The sequence below is a fragment of the Protopterus annectens genome, chromosome 4.part0 (genome assembly GCF_019279795.1).
Source record: "Protopterus annectens isolate FY-2018-M chromosome 4.part0, PAN1.0, whole genome shotgun sequence".
NCBI lineage: Eukaryota > Metazoa > Chordata > Ceratodontiformes > Protopteridae > Protopterus > Protopterus annectens.
Window position 1 is genome coordinate 128,875,167 of NC_056733.1, and position 21,239 is coordinate 128,896,405.

Here is a 21,239-nt window from a genome sequence, read left to right on the forward strand (position 1 = left end):
AATCCTAATTGACCCCTATTGGCCTTGTCAAATTTGGTTCCCCTTTCTCTGGTCACACTTGAAATATCCTCCATGGATTCTGGAATCCAAACAGGGCCTCCTTTTTCACCCAATAGAGAGTTTTCACCCCAATCTGATATCCCTCACGTTGACCGCTTGGTTTCACCACTTTCAGTGATTGTTCAAAGGTCCAGGCTTGCTTCCCCCATTTGAGACATTATTCTAGCCTTCTAAAAACTGGCTACCAAGAAAGTCTAAGGGAGTAAATGGAAGAGATTTGTCTTCTGGGGCTCTAAAGAGAACATTGACCCTTTTTCAGCTCCAGTTTCAGCTGTCCATCTGTTCCTTGCATCTCAGGAGCCAGCTTCTTTACCATCAAACTTCAGCTGGCAGCCATCTCTAACTTCCATTCAGGTAATGTTTACAGTTCCCCTAAAACTTCCAAACTGTGCAGGGCCTTCTTGAAAGGAATCTTCCTCCTCAGGCGTCCAATCAAAGATCCTTCTCTGCTATGGGATTTCACTGTGGTCTTACAAAGCTTAACTGAAAAAAACGTTTGAATTAGCCAGTGGTCAAGACTTAAAGTTTCTTTCGTGGAAGACAGTCTTTCTCATCACCATCACTTCAGCAAAGAGAATTCCTGAGATCCATGCACTGTCTTCTAAGTCTCCTTACATTATTTTCCACAAAGGCAGGGTGTCCCTTCATACTAATCCCTCTTTCATGCCCAAGGTTGCTACAGAATCCAACCTCAACCAGACCATACAGGTACCAGTTTTCTTCCCAAATTTGTCTAATGAAGGAGAAATTTGTTACTGTTGTTTTAGGCAGTTATGTTTTTATCTTCATAGGAGAAAACCTTTTTGAAAATCAGAAAAATTATTTGTGCCCTTCTCTCATAGCCATCTAGGTCAAGCAGTTTCAAAAGTTAGTCTTACTAAATGGATAACAGACTGTATTACCTTGATTAATGCCAGGAATGGATTACAGTTATCTGGTCTTCCTAAGGCCCACTCAACTAGGTCTGTGTCCACCTCATCTGCCTTTTCTTTCAGGGTATCTTTAGATAATATCTGTGCTGTAGCTACTTGGTCAAAAGCTCGTACCTTTGTCATTGATGTATATCGGAACATCGAAACGGCAAAATATCGAATCACGTTACATCGAAATGCTTACATCGAAATGTAAAACACCGGAACATCAAAAATCACTAGTATGTGGAGTGAATGTTAAAAACAAATTACTTCATGCAGGGGGAAAGACACCCTGCACCCCCCAGACCTCCTGCCACTTAAATATTCCACTCCGGAGATCGCACTTCAGTGCAGAAATGGAAGATTTCCGTTTCCTACACTGTAACGTGATCTCGGAGTTGGTATATTTAAGTAGTGGGGGGTGCAGGGGGGCTTTCCCCCCTGCCTGTACCCTTATTGTGTTATGTCCCCGTTGGAAGCTGTCATTGACAGCCTTTCGATGTTTTGCTGGTTCGATGTAACCAGTTTGATGTAATGGGATTCAAAATTTTGCCATTTCGATGTTTCAATATAAACCCTCTGTCCCGCATTACAAATTAGAAATTGTTTCCAGAAGCAGAACTCCCTTTGGTTCGGCAGTGCTTCAGTATATGCTTCCTTGAGACCACCCAGGAGTTGTATACCTAGGGTCTCTAACCCACCTGTGAGGAGGAACGAAATAGACATCATATTTATAAATTATGTACTTACCATAACTTGGTATCTGTGTTGTTTTCTTTCATTCATCCATACCTTCCCTCCCTGCCATCCCTCTACCTAGTGGTCTAAAAGACCTGGAGAGAACTTTTTAGGAATTTATGTTCCTAGTTTTGAGCCTCTGGCTCTTAATGTGTACTTCCTTGCTTTTCTTTCTCTGCTGTCTATCAGCTATTTGGGCAGCAAGCTCGATCTGAGAGAGTTAGACAGAGGACAGTGCATTATGGGAAGTGGGAGGTGCTTGAGACTTGGATCCTAGTCTGTAAAAATGTGACCAAGTTGAATCTGAGGGTCAGATCCATAACCCAACCATGAGGAGGAATGAAAGAAGACAACACAGATTCCAAGTTATGTAAGTACATAACTTATAATTTTCCTCCCTGAGTAAGGGTTAGAATTTAATTTCATATCATTTTTGTATGATTTTTTTTTTTCAGATGGAACTTGAAGGAATGGCAAATTTGAGTGAAATGAGAGAGGAAGTCATGACTGAGGTCCACAGTGCAATGAAACAAGCTCAGAACTACCTGACATCTTTTGATAAATATTCTTACCTTTGGGAAGATGACCGCAAAGAATTTATGCAGCACTTTCTCATGTATGGGCATGTACTTAGCCGTGAAGAGACTGAAACTCGTGGAGAATCAGGAGTGCCACGTACTCCACCAACACTTGATCACTTTAAACAACAGGTAAAGTATGTGCATGTGTGTCTCTGTGTGTGTGTTTGCTTGTTTTCAGGGAATTTCTGTATATGTAACACTATATTTAAGATTTTGTTTTAATTTTCCTCCTTCAAGCCAGATATTTAATTTGTGGTTGTGTTTACTGGTTTAGAAATACTTTTTTTGTTTTTATTATTTTCTGACTTTTTACATACGTATTAACAGATATGATCTAATGGAGCTGATGGATATTTTCAGGCTGTGACTTGAACCAAACTTCATCAAGCAGCAATACCATTTATTTATGTACTTCTCTGAGTATTTAAGATTCACTTATGTCTGTGTGTGTGTGTGTGTGTGTGTCTGTGTGTGTGTGTGTGTGTGTGTGTGTGTGTGTGTGTGTGTGTGTGTGTGTGTGTGTGTGTGTGTGTGTGTGTGTGTGTTTGGGGTCCATTCAGTGGAATGAAAGACACAGCTGGTCAGATATTTCCATGTGAACCCATTCTTTTCCTGTTACTGGGGTGAGGGTTGGCTGGTAGGGGCCATTATTCAGACAGCTATTTTCTTTTTGATCCCCTGTCTTTATTGCTTGCACCAGCTGAGGCATGTGGAGGGATGTACAGTGGGAATATAGCGGAAAGCATCTCCACATTTCTATAATGAACACTCACCCCCTCCCCACCAGGATGTACATGTAGTGAGCTTCTTGGTCTCCACCAGGAAGTTAGCACCACCAAGTGTGCAACCTCCGCCTTTCTCCCTCCTAGAAGAGAAAAGCGGGCCATGTCTGTTCTCTACTCTCCTGTCCCTCCCTGCTTGACTCCAGTACTAGGATTACTGAACAAAACCTGGTCCTCTCAGTCACAGTTGATAATCCATCTGCACTGTGATAACTATGGAGGAAATAACTGAATTAAGCCAGAGGTCTTAGGGGGGAGGGGTTCTAGACGCTTATGAGGTGCATTTTAGTTTTTTTTAACAACCTTTACATCCAGTGATAACTTGAACATAAATGGCAATTAAGGGAAGAAATTCAATTTTGTTCTTGAACTTTGTTTTTTCCTGCATCCTTTCAACACACCCTAACTGACAAAGACTACACTGTAATAACTAAATTAAGCTGTGGTCTTGGGGCTGCTAGGCATCTAGAAGTCATGGGATTATAGATGCTCTGAGGTACACTTTGTAACTTTTTTCCAACCTTTTGATCAAATGATGGCTTGAACAAAAGTCATGAATAGAAAAGAAATTCTGTCTTACATTTATTTTTATGTCAAAGATGAGATGAGTTATATCTAAGGTTTAATGCTCAAAGCTGACCAGAGGATAAGACAAATGCTTGTGATAATTCATAAATTATAAATGGAAAGAGTACCTGCCTCCCCACCAAAGAGTACCTGCCTCCCCCCCCTCAAAAAAGGTAGTCACTTTCTATGTAACCCCCCCCCTCCCCGGTGTTAAATTGAGATGGAAATTAAAGCACAAATGACCATAGTCATATATTTCAAGCTGTTGCTGTCATATGTATATACATGTCTACTCAACCCTGCCCACAAAAGACAGCCACATTCTGCATATGTTAGACTAGGACAAAACTGAAACAAAAACACAAATAGAACATACTTGCTGTCAGTCATATATAGAGAATGTCCCCCCCAAAAAAGATAGCCACCTGTATACACATATGATGTCTGATATTAAGGAAAGTGGAAAACATAATTACAGTAAATTTTCCAACTTATTACTTTTAGATAGTACACTGCTCCTTTACAAGCTTACTAATACTCTGTACACCCCACTGAAGTTTGTGATGAAAGTTACAGAAAAAATAACCACACTTTTTCACCAGCCCAACAAAAGGTAGAGGCCTCTGAGATTTAGGAACAGAGTTAAAGAAATAATTGCATAATTCCCAGCTCCACATACAAGCTACAGCAGCTTTCTATATACACCTTACAATAGGAGTGGATTTAGAGTAGTTGGGGTGTCAAAATCCACTTATACAGCCTTGATGTGTGGAAGGCAACCAGCCCCTTAGAAGCTCAAGATGTTCTGTGATGAATTTTATCCTTTATTTATTTTGAGAGTTGGCTGTTTAAACCAAACAAGTGACAAGAGGGTCAGCATTTTTCATAGGTTCATAGGTTCATAGGTTTATACTAGGCTATCTGCCCTAAGGCATTTATAAGCCTAGCCCAAATTATTGTGGCTTACGCCACCCCTTATATGAAAAAATACTGTGCCCATTAGTTTGTTGTGCCTCTGTCCAGCAGTGACCCAGAGATGATTCCCGGGGTAAACCTACGATCTCCCATCCACAGGTCTAGATTTCTCTTGAACAGAGTCAGCGAGGTGCTCTGCCTCACATAGACCGGGATTTTATTCCACAGCATAGGGAGTCTCTGAGTGATAAATCTATCATCCAGACAACTTCCACCAAGCAGTTATAGTTATACTTCTCTGTGCAATTCAGACATTGGATTGCGATGAAACAGCTGGCCATGTAATGCAGTTCACCTTTGTTCCAAACAAGCAGTTGCCACACATTAATATATTCCAGATTTCTTCACACAAATCACATTAGTCCTGTAAAACCAGAATAATAAGCAAACAACAGCTGGCAGCTAGTCATTTTCCTCCACAGTCAACTCTAACAATTATACTTACTTTGTCTGTGCATATCAGGTGTCCAGTTAAAAAGTTCATTTTACTTCTCACAAATGCACACTAGTCCTGCAGAGCCAGATAGTGACTTCTTAAACTGAGAAAACAATATCTGGCTGATCACTACCAGCATCACTGTAAAAACAGTCAATAGAAATAAAAATACTTACCTCACTACATCTGTCTTCACAGTGAGCCATTGTTCATTCAGAAATCACTTCTGCAGTGCACTAAGCTATATGGGTAATTTCCTGTCTAGGATATAATAACCAGCCAGTCTTTCAAAGCCTAGGGCTCCCTCCACCTGAACCAGGGATGCTGATCGCATGTGCTCCAAGTGGAGAAAACCATCAGTATGAGCGCTAAATGCTGCAGTACTTTCTTGTCTCCCTTAGAGAGTGCTTTTCCTGCAGGCTTCGGGGGATTGGTGGCCAGCTAATGGTCTTCTACTGCTGAGCAGATAAGTCCCCTTTGGGGGAACCCTTCCATAATGTTATTTTCTATCAAAATGAGCTGATTTCTGGAGAAACATTATTTTTGAAGGGAAATATGTGTTTTGGTCTGATAAGACTGTTTCTCCTACTTTTAACTTTTGTTTTTTGTGCATACCACTGCCGTAATTTTACCTTCTTCTGGACCCCCCCCCCCCAAAAAAAAAAAAAAAAACTTGCTGGGGCCCTGGCCAATCAGCCTATGTCTCAGGTGCTGGTGGGTGACTCTACTGAGGCCACAATTGGTTTCTTAAACTATTAACTGCTTTCTCTGGATCCTTCTACTGTAGATCCGCAGCCGCCATAGACAAGGGATCAACCACATCCTCTGAGGCTGTTCAGATGTCCTTGCTGGGCATGGGAGAGCCAGTCTTGTCCGTCTTAGAGGAGAGAGTGGGGAGTGCATCCCTGCACAGCCGTGCTAAGAGACTTGGTCCCTTTCTAGGGATGTTTATTGAATAAAGAGACAGAAAGTTAAACACTTGTCTTCCTCTGACTGTTTAAGTGGATAAAGAAGAGTTATTGGTTTGGCTATGCATTATTGTAGGCATTCCAACCTGTAAAAGATGACTGGAATTTTGATGGGAAAAATAAACCAGTTTACTCAGTTTCTGAGGATTCCCTGTCTGACTATCAGAAAAGGGATTAGAGAAGGGCATTTTCTAATTTTCTGTGCCCAAGAACCTGATTCTGGCTCTGAGAGAAGTGTTTCTCTAGTGCCTCCCATGGAGGAATTTTTATTTTCTAAAACTATTTCCAGGATGAATAAGATGTTTCAGTGAGAGCATGCTGATATTCCAGATTATTTGAAGAAATACTATGATCCTGTTCATTCAGTCCATCCGATCTGGCAACATCAGTGCTCCAGCCTCAAGCCCTTTCAAACTTTTCCCTCTCATAATGTAGTCATCTACTAAGCTACCTCAGATCTTGTTTGATGACTTTGTGAAATGATCCATATCTTGGTAGCTAAGTCTCAACTTCATATTTTTCTAACTTTTCATGTAATCCGTAAATGTTACTTAAATTTGTTGGGGTACTTCAAACTTTCTGGTGTTAGTTGGTCCTTTAGGCTATATATCACTTTGTGGTTTATTTTTTCTGCCATTGTGAGCCCCTTCTGTCAGGGTGTTTCTTTCCAGTTACTGTGTGTGTTTTGTGTGTGTGTGTGTGTGTGTGTGTGTGTGTGTGTGTGTGTGTGTGTGTTTTACAGTTATTTACATTTAGGTACAGATAGATATAGGAATTAGTCTTACAGTAGTTCATAGTATTGGTAATAGATTGTTACACAGTTTAACTTTTTGTGTGTGCTTTATAAAAAGAAGTTATGTACTCACCATAATGTTCCATGTGTGTTGTCCATCTCACCTTCATTCTTAACTGGTGGGTTTGGTTTCCGATCCTCATTTTCAACTCGGCCATTTTCAAAAGTTCGAGATCTTCCACTGGCTTGTGGCTGTATCCCTATCCCTATCCCATCATGCCCTAGGAAAGCTCCCCATATCTTGTTTGCTGATAAAACAATATGTAACAGTAAAAATTATTCAAACGTAACAGCAGAGAAGAATGTCGAAGAACATATTTTTCCAAACTTGATCACTCTGTCCTCCAGGAGCCAAAGGCTGGGGGAAGGAGGGTGGGATGTAAGAATGAAGGTGAGATAGACAACACACATGAACGTTATGGTGAGTATATAACTTCTTTATGTGATGTTGTCCTATCTCGCCTTCATTCTTAACAGGTGGGACAGAGTCCCTAGCTCCAACTTTCTTGGGCAGCTCAGAAGAATATTATCCAAAACAGTAGACCCAAAAGAGGCTCTGTTCCTGGAGGCCAAATCCACTTTGTAATGAGTGATAAAGGTATGAGGCCTTGCCCATATTGCAGCAGGGCAAATAGTGCCAATTGGTAGTCTAGCCCGAAAGGCAGATGAGGCTGTTATGGCTCTTGTAAAATGACCTTTAACTTTAAAGGGTAGATCTTTGTGATTTGTATATAAAGGTAATGCAATCTGATAGCCATTTTGGAAGCATGACCCTGATACAGGAGCACCTTTTTTAGATTCTGGAAAGAAACAAATAATTGGTCAGATTTTCTGAAGTCGTTTGTCCTGTGTAGGTAGAAGCGTAATTGTCTATGTACATCCAGTTGGGGGTTGGGAGGGTGGCCTAATGGTTAAGGTGTTTGCCTTACAAACACAAGGTGCAGGGTTTGAGTCTCACAAGGGATAATTGGCTAAGCTTAAAATGGCTCACAAGGGCAGTTAGCTTAGTACTAATCTATGAACCTATGAACCTATGTAGTGCATGTTCTGCATTGTTGCCATAGTTAGGAAAAAATACTGGTAGTTCTATGGACTGATTTAAATTAGACTCTGAGCATGCTTTTGGTAGGAAGGATGGGTTTGTTCAAAGGGAGACTCTGTCTTCATGGAAAAGCATGTGGGGGGGCTGTATCGATAAAGCTTGTAACTCTGAAACTCTCCTAGCAGAAGTGATGGCAAACAAGAGAATTGTTTTCCATGTAAAGAACTTTAGATCACAGGATGATGCAGATTCAAAGGGTGGGAGAATCAAACAGGGTAGAACAAATTTTAGGTCCCATGGTGGTAAAGGGATCTTAATGGGTGGTCTAAATAAGAAAGTGCCCTTTAGAAATGCTTTGCATAGTCTGTGAGACATCAAACTCGGGCTCAAATCCGTTACTTGAAAATTTGATATTGCTGCCAACTAAACTTGAATGATAGTTGCAGCTGCACCTTCATTAAATAACTTTGTCAAAAATTCAAGAATGGAACCTATGGGAGCAGAAAAGGGATCAATGTGGTTACTTAATGACCAAGAAGAAAATATTTTCCATTTACTCATGTGTAATCCCCTCGATGAATCCTTATGGGACGAGATCAAGATATGCTTCACGGATGAAGAAAGGTTAGGGAGCCTGGGTATATTTGATATCGGAGCAGCCAAGCTGTCAATTTGAGGGTTTGAAGAGAGGGATGGAGTATCCCTGATGTGCGAGTCAAAAGGTCTGGAACTGGGTCCAGAATCCACGGCTCCTCCTGGAGATGAGGACAAAGGAAGGAGAACCAGATTTGATGAGGCCAGTATGGGGCGACAAGAATCAAATTGCTTCCCAATGAGCTGGCTTTCTGAAGAACCTTGGGTATCAAGGGACAGAGAGGGAAACATAGAGGAGACCCGAAGGCCAATCGTGTACAAGTGCATCCCTTGGTGACTCCCCCAGAGGGGTGATTAGGGCAAAATAGCTGCTGCATTTGGCATTCATGGACATGGCAAAAAGATCGCAGCAAGGCTGGCCCCATTTGTGGAAAATCGTCTCCGCTACTTCTAGTTTCAGGGACCACTTGTGAGCCTTCAGAATTGCTCTGCTGAGTTTGTCTGCTATCACGTTGGATTTCCCCAGGATGTGCATTGCTATCAGAAAGCAATGGGATGAGGTTACCCATTGCCATACTCTCAAGACCTCTCAGCAAAGGTGGTAGGACCTGGTTCCTCCTCCTTTGTTTATATACCAAACAACCGACATGTTGTCTGTCTGTATTGCAATAGTTCCCAGCAGAAGAGAGTCCTGAAGTGCCTGCAGCGCCAAAAACACCACTCTCATCTCTAGGATATTGATGTGCAAATGGGCCTCATGATCCTGCAAAGTTCCTTGGACTGTCCTTCCCAGATAATGCCCCGCCACCCAATCTGGGAAGCATACGTGGTCACTGTGGCTTAAGGTTGTGGAAGAGCAAAAGGTCGAGCTAATTTCACATGAGTGGAATGAACCCACCAGAGAAGGTCTTTCTTGCAGGATTCCATTATCAGAATTTGGTGGGACATTGGGTAGTTCTTGTAATGACCACTGAGTGAACATCAACCATTGCAGAATTCTCATGTGCAGGTGTGCCAATGGAAGTAAGCTTATTGCTGCTGCCATGGATCCCAAGACTTTCAGGACTGTTCTTGCCTGTACTGTTTTCCTGGAAAGAAGGTGTGAAACCTGAAGTCGTAGTACTTGAACTCTTTCTAGGGGACATTTTGCTATCATTTTTGTTGTACCTAGATCTGCTCCTATAAAAATGATACACTGAGATGGCAACAAGGCAGATTTTGTGTAATTTACCATGGTTCCTAGGTGAGAGCAGAGCTGTAATGTGATGTCTCTTGGTTTTATCAGTAGATGCTCGGTGGTGGAGTTTAGGAGCCAGTCATCTAAATACGGAAACACTCAGAATCCTAGACGTCTCAAGTGAGCCATGATGACTGCCATACACTTGGTGAACACTCTGGGGCTGTAGTGAGACCAAAGGGCAGAGCTCGAAACTGGTAGTGACTGACTCCCAGCCGAAAGCGTAGATGACTCCTGGATGGCCTGTCTATTTTTATGTGATAGTACGCATCCTGGAGGTCTATAGAGCACATTCAATCATCTTCTCCCAGAAAAGGGAGTATTGACTGCAGTGTTACCATCCGGAACTTTGTTTTCATTACTGATTTGTTTAATCTGCTGAGATCCAGTATGGGTTTCTACTCCCCTGTTTTCTTTGGATCTAAAAAGAACCTTGAGTAAGTTCGGGATCCTCTTTGGTCTGTGGGTACTGTTTGTATGATTCTTTTATCTAGCAACTTTTGAATTTCTTGAGTTACTTATTCCCTTTGACTGGGTGGAACATCCGGGATGTTCTTTATGTTTGGGATGGGGATGGAAAAGGGTATAGAGTAGCCTCTGGATATGATGCTTTATACCCATTTGTCTTTTGTTATTTCTAGCCAGGCTTTTGGGTACAAAGATAAGCGACCCCCGACTGCCTCTAGAGACGGACAGGCGGGCCTCCTTTCAGGAATGCTGAAAGGGCCAACCACATAAATAATCCCTGTCGCCCTGATTTTGTGGAGCCACTTTGTACATTGATGGTGTCTCCCTTACTGCTTCCCCCTCTGCTCCTGGGGGAAGAATCACCATGTGTGTCCTGAAAAGCCCTCTGGGATTCTCGAAACCACATCTTTCCTCCCTTTTGACCTTGTGGGTAAGGCTTAGAAGGTAGAGAAAAATGGACTCCTATGGCAGAGAGAGTTTTTCCTTCTTGCTCACACCTGGTGTGTCCTTAACTTTTGGCCTGAAGCGGGATGAGCCATCGAAGGGGGCATTAGCAGAGGTAGACTGAAAAAGCTCCTCAAAGTTACGCAAGCTAATGCAGGAATGTCTCCTCAGGGGAAATTCCTGAACCCGCTGCCCTGCTTGCTCCATCTGCTGCATAGGAAATAAGCCTCATGGAGGAATTAACCACAGAGTTTAAGGTGGAGAGCTGAGAGGAAACCTTGTCTGAAACCTCTACAGCTACTGAACCTTGTAGAGTGTCTCCTAGCTCTTTCAGATCTCTCTGCAATCTAGTAAAATAAGTGAGATAATTCAGTGATCTATTTATTTGAATTTATTTATTTTACATTTGTTGTCCGGGATAGTTCGACTGGATACATGTCCATTTTCAGCGGAGGTCCGGGGAGAAAAGCTCCATACTACATACATGCTACAAAATACTATTTTATATATAGATATATATATATATATATATATATATATATATATATATATATATATATATCAGGTTTTACAATTTCCAAACGGAATTACATTCATTACAAGGATCAAAACATAAGGATCTAAGTGGAAATGTCGCTGTAGAGAACATGCACTTCCTGTATCTGTCCATTGTACTAGACTCCTTATTCGGTGGATGGCAGACAAGGATGTCTCTGAAAGTTCCTTTTTTGTGGGTGCTGCCACCACCATAGCATCTACTGGGACAAGCTTAGTAAGAAATTCCCTGTCTGCAGGAGCAGTAATAAACTTGTTTGGCCTCCAAGGAACAGGTTCCACTGACTCTGGAGACTCCCATACCTTTTGACTAATTACTTGCACAAGCTCGTCAAAAGGCGGAGGCACCCATATGGCGGAAGGGTGAGACCCAAAAGCCTTCAGGTATACAGACTCACCCTCAAAAGGGTTAATGGGCTTCCAGCCACCTCTCTGCTTAAGGATTTCCAGGATGTATGCGAAGGAGACATCCTCAGTGGGTGGCTGTGGGGACCCTTCTAACTTATCAAGGTCTGTATCAGAAGTGACGGACTCCTGTGGGGAGTCTAAATGCCTCCTCTTGCAAAGTCTCTTACGAGGGACCTCTTTAGAAGGGTATTCTGGAGAGGTTTTGGAAGAAAGGGATTCAGAAACAAACCAAAAGCACCTCGGACCCAGCGGTGGATAACGAACAGTTTAATGAGACACCAACCAAAGAATAAATGTTGTCAAAGATACAATATATGTTTTCGTCCTAAACTTCTTCAGATACAATCATCCCCTTGTGTTCACCTTATATAAACCAAACAATTTAGTAATTAACCAATACCATCAGATTTATAATTAAATGAATATTGATTAAAACATAAATAAATAAATAAAATATAAAAAAATATATAAAAAACTTAAAAAAACTTTATCAGAACCTTTTAAATCTTTTCAATATAAAATACAACCAATATAATTAATTAATATAGTGTATAGCTACATATGCAATTACAAATATTTAAAGTGATAAAAACTCTCATAAGAGAACTTACAGTTCCACCTACTGGAATTTGTGTGTCATTACAACCCCACCAGTTCGTTTAAAATAGTAAACATAAAAAACCAAGTCTCAATCACCTCATAATGTAAACAAGTTAATAATAGTAAATGGACACAAATTTATAATTTTGCATCTCAATTTTAGTACAGGGGTGAGGGATTTCATAACATTAAGACCTGGGAATCTACTGGCTTCTAAAATTATTTGCCAGTACAGTTCTCTATATTCTACTAGTGTTTCCCACATACCACCCCTAGGATCAGCAGTAACAGTTTCTAAAATAAAAAACTGAAATTCTGCTTGTGTACATACCCTACTGTGCTTGTATAGTGCATTGTTTTCACATTTGGTTCTTATGTCATAAAGATGCTCATAAATTCTTTGCTTAAATTTTCTTTCACTTTTATCAACTAAAATGAATCGCATCTTTTACATAGAACCAAGTAAATAATACCTTTTCTATTACAGTTTGCAAAGGTATTTAATGTCAATTTCTTTTTCCTAGCTTGTAAATATACTGATTCACCCGATGAGGTATTCTGAGGCCTAGGGTCTCCGTGTGTCTGTGGAAGGTGTGGTGCCAAGACAGATGCCAGTGTTTTTGGGGAAGAATGTAGGACCTAAGAGTGAAGCTGTCTGTGGAGACAGTAACTCCTCATCACCTCAAAAGCCCCCCCTCCCCTGATCTGATGAAACCTCCAGCTCCAAAGAGCCAGAAGGTATCTCCGGAACAAAGGGGGTTGGCTTTGAGGCTGATGTAGGAGCCGAGCTCACCCGCGCCAAAGCCCCATGAGGCAAGGTCGAATCTGACAACTGTCCGATCCGACTCCCCTCCCCTGACCTGACTGGAGAATGTTGGCTCCTAGACTCTTCGAGTTCAGAAGGAACAGAGGATGTCAGAGCCGATGTTGGGCCGAAGAACCCAGAATAGGTCTTGGCACGGATGGTTCCACTAAAGTAAATTCCAAGTATTCTGGCTCCAAGGTCCCAGGTCAGCATGGAGCAGGAATTGATGTAGAAGGTCAGGTCCTGTTCGGTTCCAAATCTCTCTGCGTTGGAACCAATAGAAGTTTGGCCAGCACCAGTATCCCTAAGAGTCTGAGCACCACCCGTTCCACATCATCATTAGACTCCTGGAGGACTGAGAGGGGGCAGAAGATCCAACCGATTGTAGAAGAAGTGACCTTAAAGTAGGTGAGACAGGTACCAATTCTGGGGACCGGCTCCGTTATTCAAATTCTATCGACACCAATGCTGAAGGAGCCAATGATGATTTTTTTCGGGCACAACAGTCTTCGGGTCCAAAGAAGTAACTTTGGTCAGCTTTTTTTCTGGCTGTGAATGGCCAGAAGAAGGAGACGATCTTTTTCCAGATTTGTCAGACTTGGATTAAGGAGACTTGGTCAATTTAGAAGTGCCCTGACCTTCTTCTAATGCTTCAGCGAAGGGGGACTTCAGTAAGCCTCTTATTATAAGCTTGTTCTTCCTTTCAAGCAGCACTCTTGAACTAAAAGAGTGGCAAATAGAACAGGAATCTTACAGATGCACAGCTCCTAAACAGTATACACAAATAGTGTGTCCATCCGTGATGGACATTTTTTGGTTGCATTTCACACTCTTCTTAAACCCAGAGGGTTTGCTTTCTTTATGTTTCTTAGATATAATGAGTATAGTAAAGTCAGTAACAATAACAACAAGTATAAGAAAGTATCACTATAATCTAATTCTAAATATACATATATATCCAATAATTATAAATATATAAGTATATATATATATATATATATATATATATATATATATGTGTGTGTGTGTGTGTGTGTGTGTGTGTGTGTTTCTACACAACAACTAGAAGAAGGGGAAGGGGTGGTAGTTCTCTAACTGAAAACAAAGCTGCCCTGCTCAAAAGGGAGTGAGAAAGGAGAAAGATAGCCCTCTAACTTAAACAAGCTGCCTTTTTAGTTAGAAAGAAGCAGCAGGAACAACAATTTTACTCAGTAACACTCTCTAATTTTACACTAAAAATTTAAGCCGGGATAGGGAGTGACACAGGCCTAACAAAGAGAAAATGATGGCCAGAAGCAGAACAGAAGAACGAACTCTGTTAAACTGAGAGAAAACTACTTAAACACTAATCGCTAACTAAGTAACAGGCAAAAAAAACCCAGCAACTATATTAATAATTAGAAGAAAAAATTATTCAACTTAGCCAGAGCCAAAATGAAAGCACCCGATCTGTTTAGCGGCAAATGAGATCTGGGGAGCTTTCCTAGGGCATGATGGGATAGTGATACAGCCATGAGCCAGTGGAAGATCTCAAGGTTTTGAAAATGGCCGAGTCGGAACCGAGGATTGGTTCCGAACCAACCAGTTAAGAATAAAGGTGAGATAGGACAACATCACATTAGTTATTTAGCTTCTTAGGTCATAGGAGTTTGTTCTTTCTGCGTTAATTTTGTGAGAGCCATTCAGTGGAGGATATGGGCAAACAAACTAGTTTTAAATAATGTGCCCTTTGTGGGCACAAGGTCCTACTACAGGGCCTGCACAACCAGTGTGTAGTCTGTCTTGGGGTGGTGCACTTCAAGGTAGATTCTGAAACTTGCAAGGGGCTTGGCCAGAAATTTCCTCCGATTTAAGGAATAAACTTATTTTGAAGCGATTGCTTCCTCTGCATCCAGAAACTGTTAAACCAAAGAAGCATTCCAAAAGCCAAGACTCCAATCCATCGAAGAGGCAGGTGGATTCATTGTCTCAGGCTTTAGCTGTAGCTGTAGCTGAGGCTTGAAGATTCATTGGCCAGGGCATGAATGTATACTCCTCCAACTGATTCAATCCTATCAAATCTGGTTCCATGGTAACCTATACTGTTGATGGGCTCCCCCAAGAAAAAGACTTTAGACGACAAACAGGAATACTGCCCTCCTTCCAGGCCTTCATCAGTGCTTCCAGTATGTTTCTTCAGTTCCTACAAGAGTACTTCTGAAGATGATGTAGATTCCATGATCCAGAAGTTCCTGAGGACACAGGTGGAATTGGGAATCATTCTGACCCCTTCCACTCTGAAGGCAGCTGAATCCACACACTTTACCCCTGTTATTTGTTCCTTCTCTGGTCCAGGTTTCCTCTCTGGTACCTTTGGGTCCATTCTTTGTCCAGGGTCTGTGTCCGTGGTTCCAACCTCTCAAATAGCTTCACCTCTGAAGTTACTGGATCTAGTAATTTCAACCCTGATTTCATCTGAGGTGATGCAGTCCCAGAGGTTGAGTTGATGGTTTTAACAGTGACCTGAGATCAACCAACTTCAGATCCATTGCCTTTGTTTGAGCTTTCGGCCTTCAACTCCTTGATTCTGCTTCCCACATCTTAGATGGTCAAGAGTTTGGTGTTGGAGCATTCTCCTGGCTTTGGTTCTGAAGTTCCAAAGAGTTTCAGATCCATTCACTCGAGAGGTCTTTGGATCATTCCATGATTTGGTCGGCTTTTCTGGTGTTGGTGAGGATGATTAGTTTCCCGAATGGAACCCACACTCACCCCCACCCAAGATCGCATCCACCAAGAGACTTCCTTTCTGTCTTGTCCTTGTCTTCTCAGAATAGTAAGTCTCGAACCCGCTACTCCATGGCAGCTTCAGTCCTCTTGAGTATTCAGGCAAATCTATCCCTGTTATACCAAAAAAGAGGATGTGCAAAATAAAGAACCTAGACTCAGCATCAGAGTCTTCCACCTTTGATTTTGATTCAGAGGATCAAGAGGGCTCTTCACCATCCCCTCCAGAAGATGTCTTATTTTTCAATATCCTGGAGCTCATGCACCAGACTGAGGCTTGGCCTGTGCATCCCCCTCAGGATGAGATGGTTCTAATTGAGGTTTATGGTTCAGCCCCCTCTATATCTTGGGTGGTTCTCCAGGCTGATAAGCTTATAGAGCTAGTGGCTAAGAGGTCATGACAGGAACTAAACAATTGTGAGGCAGTCCTCACGAAACCTGACAAGATATTCAGACCCTAAAGATCATCATTGTTGGGCTAAATCCCTGCAGTGAACTCCATCATTGTGGCAGTAGCTATGAAAAGAGAATTATCGGAGGATTCTCATTCCATACACATACTTAATGAAGATTCCAGGGTGATGGATAGGCTAGGGAAGTGGACATATGCTTCAGACTCCCTTAATTTGAGAGTTGCGAACTATGCCACTCATATGAGCAGATTCCATAGGGATTTGGCATAGCAGACCATAATGAAGAATCCAGTTAGAATTGACACTAGTAAACAACTAGGAACAACCATATCTATTCTGTTGAGTATCTGTAACCTCTTCATACACCTTATGCACAAAGTGGCAGATGGAGCATCCAGGGCAGCTGGTTAGGGTATTACCATGAGAGGCTATGCTTGGCTGTGCTTGTCTGACTTCACAGACAATTTCAAGGCATCCTTTACAAATGCCCCATACAAAGTTTCATCTCTGTTTGGATTTTCCATCAAGGAAAGTGTGCAGAAGTGCGAGCAGGACTGCACAATGTTATCTGCCATTGGAGATAAGTTCAAGGCCCCACAAAAAGCATATAGCAGAAACCAAAAATGACCTTGATCATTCTGATACCAGAAGTCAAACATCAGCAGTTTGTCTTGCCATTTGGAGAAGAGTGACTGCGGCATAGTTGGCCCTTTCAATGGACAATGGCCCAGAAGCAGAAGAGGTCTGCAAAACCAAGGATACAGTAGTCCCTTCTTGGACAGAATGCAGCAGTATCTCTGAATGGTTGCCTGACTGCGGCTGTCGAGGGCTGCTTTTCCCTCCACCCTGCTGTGTGGCAGGCCATCACACAGGACAAGTGGGTAAGAGGGATTACATCCAAAGGCTACTACATTCCATTTTCCCTTTCAGCACCTAGGCCAACTAGGCCATTACTGGATGTTCCACCACAGCAAGTAAAACAGGTGACCAGAGAGGTTCTGTTTCTGTTAGAATAAAGACTCATTCTGCAGGTCTCAGCAGACCAGATAGACTCATGTTTTTATTCAAGATTCTTTTTGGTTCCTAAGAAAACTCAGGACCTCAGACCTATTTTGGATCTAAACCTTTTAAATGAATTTGTTCATACGATCTGCTTCAGAATGGTCACAGTCCAATCAGTTGTTCCCTGCCTATGGGAGAAAGACTGGATGTGCTCAATAGATCTTCAAGATTTGCATCTTCAAATCAAGTCTGCTAAGGCATCAGTGATATTCTTATGCTTCTGAGTAGGAGATAATCATTATCACTTCAGAGTCCTGACATTTGGTTTCACCACAACCCCCAAGGTATTTGCCAGATGCATGACCATTATAGCTTCTAAGGATTAGGATTTTCCCATATCTAGATGATTAGATTTTTGCTGCCTGTTGGGTGGAGTCACTGATCCCAGCCAAAACGTATCATTTTAACCTTTGTTCTTCCTTGGGGATAATGATCAACCTACAGAAATAAAACCTGAATCTGAAGTAGTTAACTTCATTTGCTCATCAACCTGTAGATCTATATCGGATCCGAGCCAGCAGCTTTAAACAGCTAAGATCCGAGCTCCAAGCTCCTCCCCCTTACCCATAATCCCCTGCCATCCCTCTCTGACCCCAGATCTTGGTTGCCGCGGTTGAATCAGCAGCTTTGAACGAGTTCCAGGCGTGGGAGTTAGTCGTTTTGTGAGGAAAATCTTATTATCTACCCTTTTTTTCCCCATAGTTAGAATTACTGTGTGTGCTCCCTACTTAAAATTCGAGTTATAAAAAATTAATTGTTTTATTTAGTCTAGTTTAATTTCCTCCCCGTGTGTGTGAAGGCGTGTGCGTTGGGCCTTGTGTGTTTTTTAGTCAGACTATGTCTGAGGCCCCAAAAACCTTTTTCTCTAAATGTACCGAGTGTGGTCATAAGCTATCCCCAGCGGATGGCCACACTTGGTGTGTTATCTGCCTTGGGGTTGACCACATCTCCTCAGGCTGCACTATTAGTGCACCTTCAACCCCAGGGCCCTAAAGGACAGGAGGTCGAAGTTGATTCTGGCGGGACTTCTGCCCCCGGACTCGACTTCGACCTCCTCTCCCTTGGTGACACCTGCCACAGCTGCGGCAGTGCCCCCTTCTATCCCTGCTCCCCTGGCCGGGACTCATCCTTCCACCTTAGGCCAGGAGGAGAGGGAAGCAAGGTGGGAGAGGAAGAAAGCGAGGCATCACAAGTGGCGGGCCGAGTCTTCCTCCTCGGCTCCGCCGGCTAAATAAGCAGCCTCTCCCAGGGCTTCCGGGCCTTCTCCTTCCCGGCTCCATTCACCTCGTTTCTCCCCAGAGCCGGAGGAGGAGACCCAGACGCCTTCGAAGTCACCGAGGCGGCACTCCCGGTCCACCTCGGTGGCCTCTTCTAGGTCCACCTGAAGCTTGTCCGATGCAGATATGGACCGGACGATGCGTAGGTTCCTCCAGGCCCAGCTGCAGATGGGAGTGCTCCTGCCTCCCCCCTCCCCAGAGGGGGGGAGCTCGACCCCCTTTTTCCCCCCGATTGCTCCTTCTCTGACCCACTTCCAGGGTTTGGAGCCTTCGGATCCGAGTTGCTTAGGAGCCGGGGGAGGGTCAGCGCTGATAGTACCTCTTACTTCGGCTCCAACCGCACCCTCGAGTTTGTCGGGTCCCTTTTCAGATCCGAGCTCTTGGAGCCGAGAGCTGAGCTTCAGATCCGGAGGTGTCAGTGTGTCTTCGGCTCCGTCTCGGTTGGAGCATACTGGCCCTTCGGATCCAATTGCTTTGGCGCCAGTTTCGATCCACACATCGGATCCAAGGGGACTGCTCTCGGATCCAAGAGAGAGCAGTTCTCCTTCAGCATTCAATGTTGTGGAGACGGTATTGTCGAGGGATTCGAGGCCCAAGGCTCCTTCTACGGATCCACCCTGCACTCTCTCTCAGACGGCCTACCTTCCATCACCTGGCCCCAGGGACAGCCTGCGCCTACTTCCCAGATGGTTCCCTTGGAGGAACAAGATGTGGTTGGTGAGGCCTCTTCGGACAGCCCCCCCCGAGGAGGTCCTCACAAACGTAAGTGCAAGAGGAGGTACTTGGACTCACCTGAGTCCTTGACGGAGGACACAGATTTAGAGGAAGGGGAAGGTTCCCCAAGGTCACCCCCTGAAGACGTCTCCTTTGAAGACATTATAGAAATGTTACGCATTAGAGGGGGGTGGTCTATCCAAAAACCTTCCTCGGATGAGTCTGCGTTTCTGGAGGCGTTTGACACCGGCCCATCTACCACTTGGGTGTCCCCTCCCGCCGATCCCCTGGTAGATCTGATCACTATCAGGGCATGGAAGGAACCAGACACTGTGGAGCCCATTCCTAAGAGACCAGATAGAATCCTCAGTCCCCCCACTGATAGGACGGTTTGGAGCAAGGGTGCTCCTGTAGATGCCATGTTGGTGGCGGCCGCCACTAAGAAGGAACTAGCCCAGGAGAGTTCCTTGGTCCACTCTTCCGACAAGGAGTCTTGGACGATGGACCGCCCGGGGAAGCGGATGTTCGCTTCGGATACCTTCTCCGTAAAGTTTCTGAATTATATGGCACACGTCATACGACTCCAGCGGGATCTTATCAAGGAATACGCTGGGTCGCCCCCAGAGTCCATGTCGGACGAGGATAAGAAGGTATTCTCAGCTCAAATGGCCACTCTTAAGTCCATTTCGAACACTTCTATGCGGCTCCTTTCCCATGCTACAGAAGGAGCCGCTAGAGCTAGCGGAGCGGGCATAGTCTTACGGCAACATGCTTGGCTCCGCCTTTGCAATCTTGAGTAACCCTTCAAGGCGTCCTTCATGAATGCCCCATTTGACGGTTCTTCGCTATTTGGAAAGACCGTCTGCGACACGCTGGTCCAGAGCGAGAAAGATAGGAAGCCGTCTGCCGTCGGAGTCCACTTCTCGGCTCCCTAGAGGTCCTTCTCCAGGAACCAAAGGGACAAAAGAAGATGTGGTTCTGGAAGTCTCAATAGTCCCGTTTCGCTCCGGACCCCTTGTCCTTCAGAGGCAGAGGAGGACAGGGTGGACGCCGGCCCAGAGGCAGAGGGGGACCGAAGAATTTCAGGTCGAGAGAACCCTTTTCGGATCGGCCCGCTCAGCAGCCCTGAAGGGTTGCCCAACTGGTCCACTCTGGAGGCAGTCGGGAGTGCTTCTCGAGGCACCTAGCAGTTTGGGAGTCCATCACAACAAATCGCTGGGTGCTTCGAATCATATCCAGAGGTTACAAAATTCCCTTTCTGTATCCCCCTCCCAGACCCCAGAGCCTCCCCGATGTCCCACCCAATCAAATGGAGGCAGCAGCTGCAGAAATAAGCCAGCTGCTAGAAAAAAGAGAGATCCAGCATGTCCCCCGAGACCAATCCGGATCGGGCTTTTACTCCAGGTTTTTTTCTGGTGCCAAAAAAGACGGGGGAACCTAAGGCCAATCCTCGACCTGTCCTTTCTGAACCTGTCAGTGGCCAAAGAGAAGTTCTGGATGGTCACCATTCAATCCATTCTCCCACTCTTACAGGAGAACGACTGGATGTGCTCGATAGACCTCAAGGATGCGTACTACCACATTTTGATGGACAGACGATCCAGAAGGTTTCTCCGCTTCCGGCTAGGAGCCAGCCACTACCAGTTCAGGGCCCTTCCCTTTGGTCTCACCACAGCCCCCAGGGTGTTCACCAGGGTTTTGGCAGTTGTAGCGGCCCACCTGAGACTCCAGGGGATACAGGTCTTCCCGTACCTGGACAACTGGCTCCTGACCGCCCCCACCAGGCATCTACTATGTTCAGCCAGAAATTACTTCCTTCGCTTGGCCTTCCGGCTGGGTATCGCAATCAACCTCAAGAAATCTTCCCTTCAACCAAAACAGATCTTGGACTTCATAGGAGCCAGGTTAGACACAAACCTATTGAAAGTCTTCTTAACTCTGGACCGGGTTCGAACTCTGAAGCTCCACGTACTGGCCCTTCTACAATCCTCGACTCCTCCAGCAGAATTGGTTCTGAGGGCTCTAGGTTCCATGGCGGAAACA

The 21,239-nt window shown here is 44.0% G+C and overlaps 1 protein-coding gene across 1 annotated transcript in view; it reads left to right on the forward strand.

The window, feature by feature from the left end:
* Positions 1-21,239, forward strand: part of LOC122800226 (dynein axonemal heavy chain 17-like) — a 17,083,451-nt gene that overhangs the window by 5,972,431 nt on the left and 11,089,781 nt on the right. Inside the window, exon 21 of the mRNA XM_044069720.1 lies at positions 2,168-2,422. Coding sequence (XP_043925655.1) covers positions 2,168-2,422 — 255 coding nt within the window. The remainder of the gene's footprint in view (positions 1-2,167; positions 2,423-21,239) is intronic.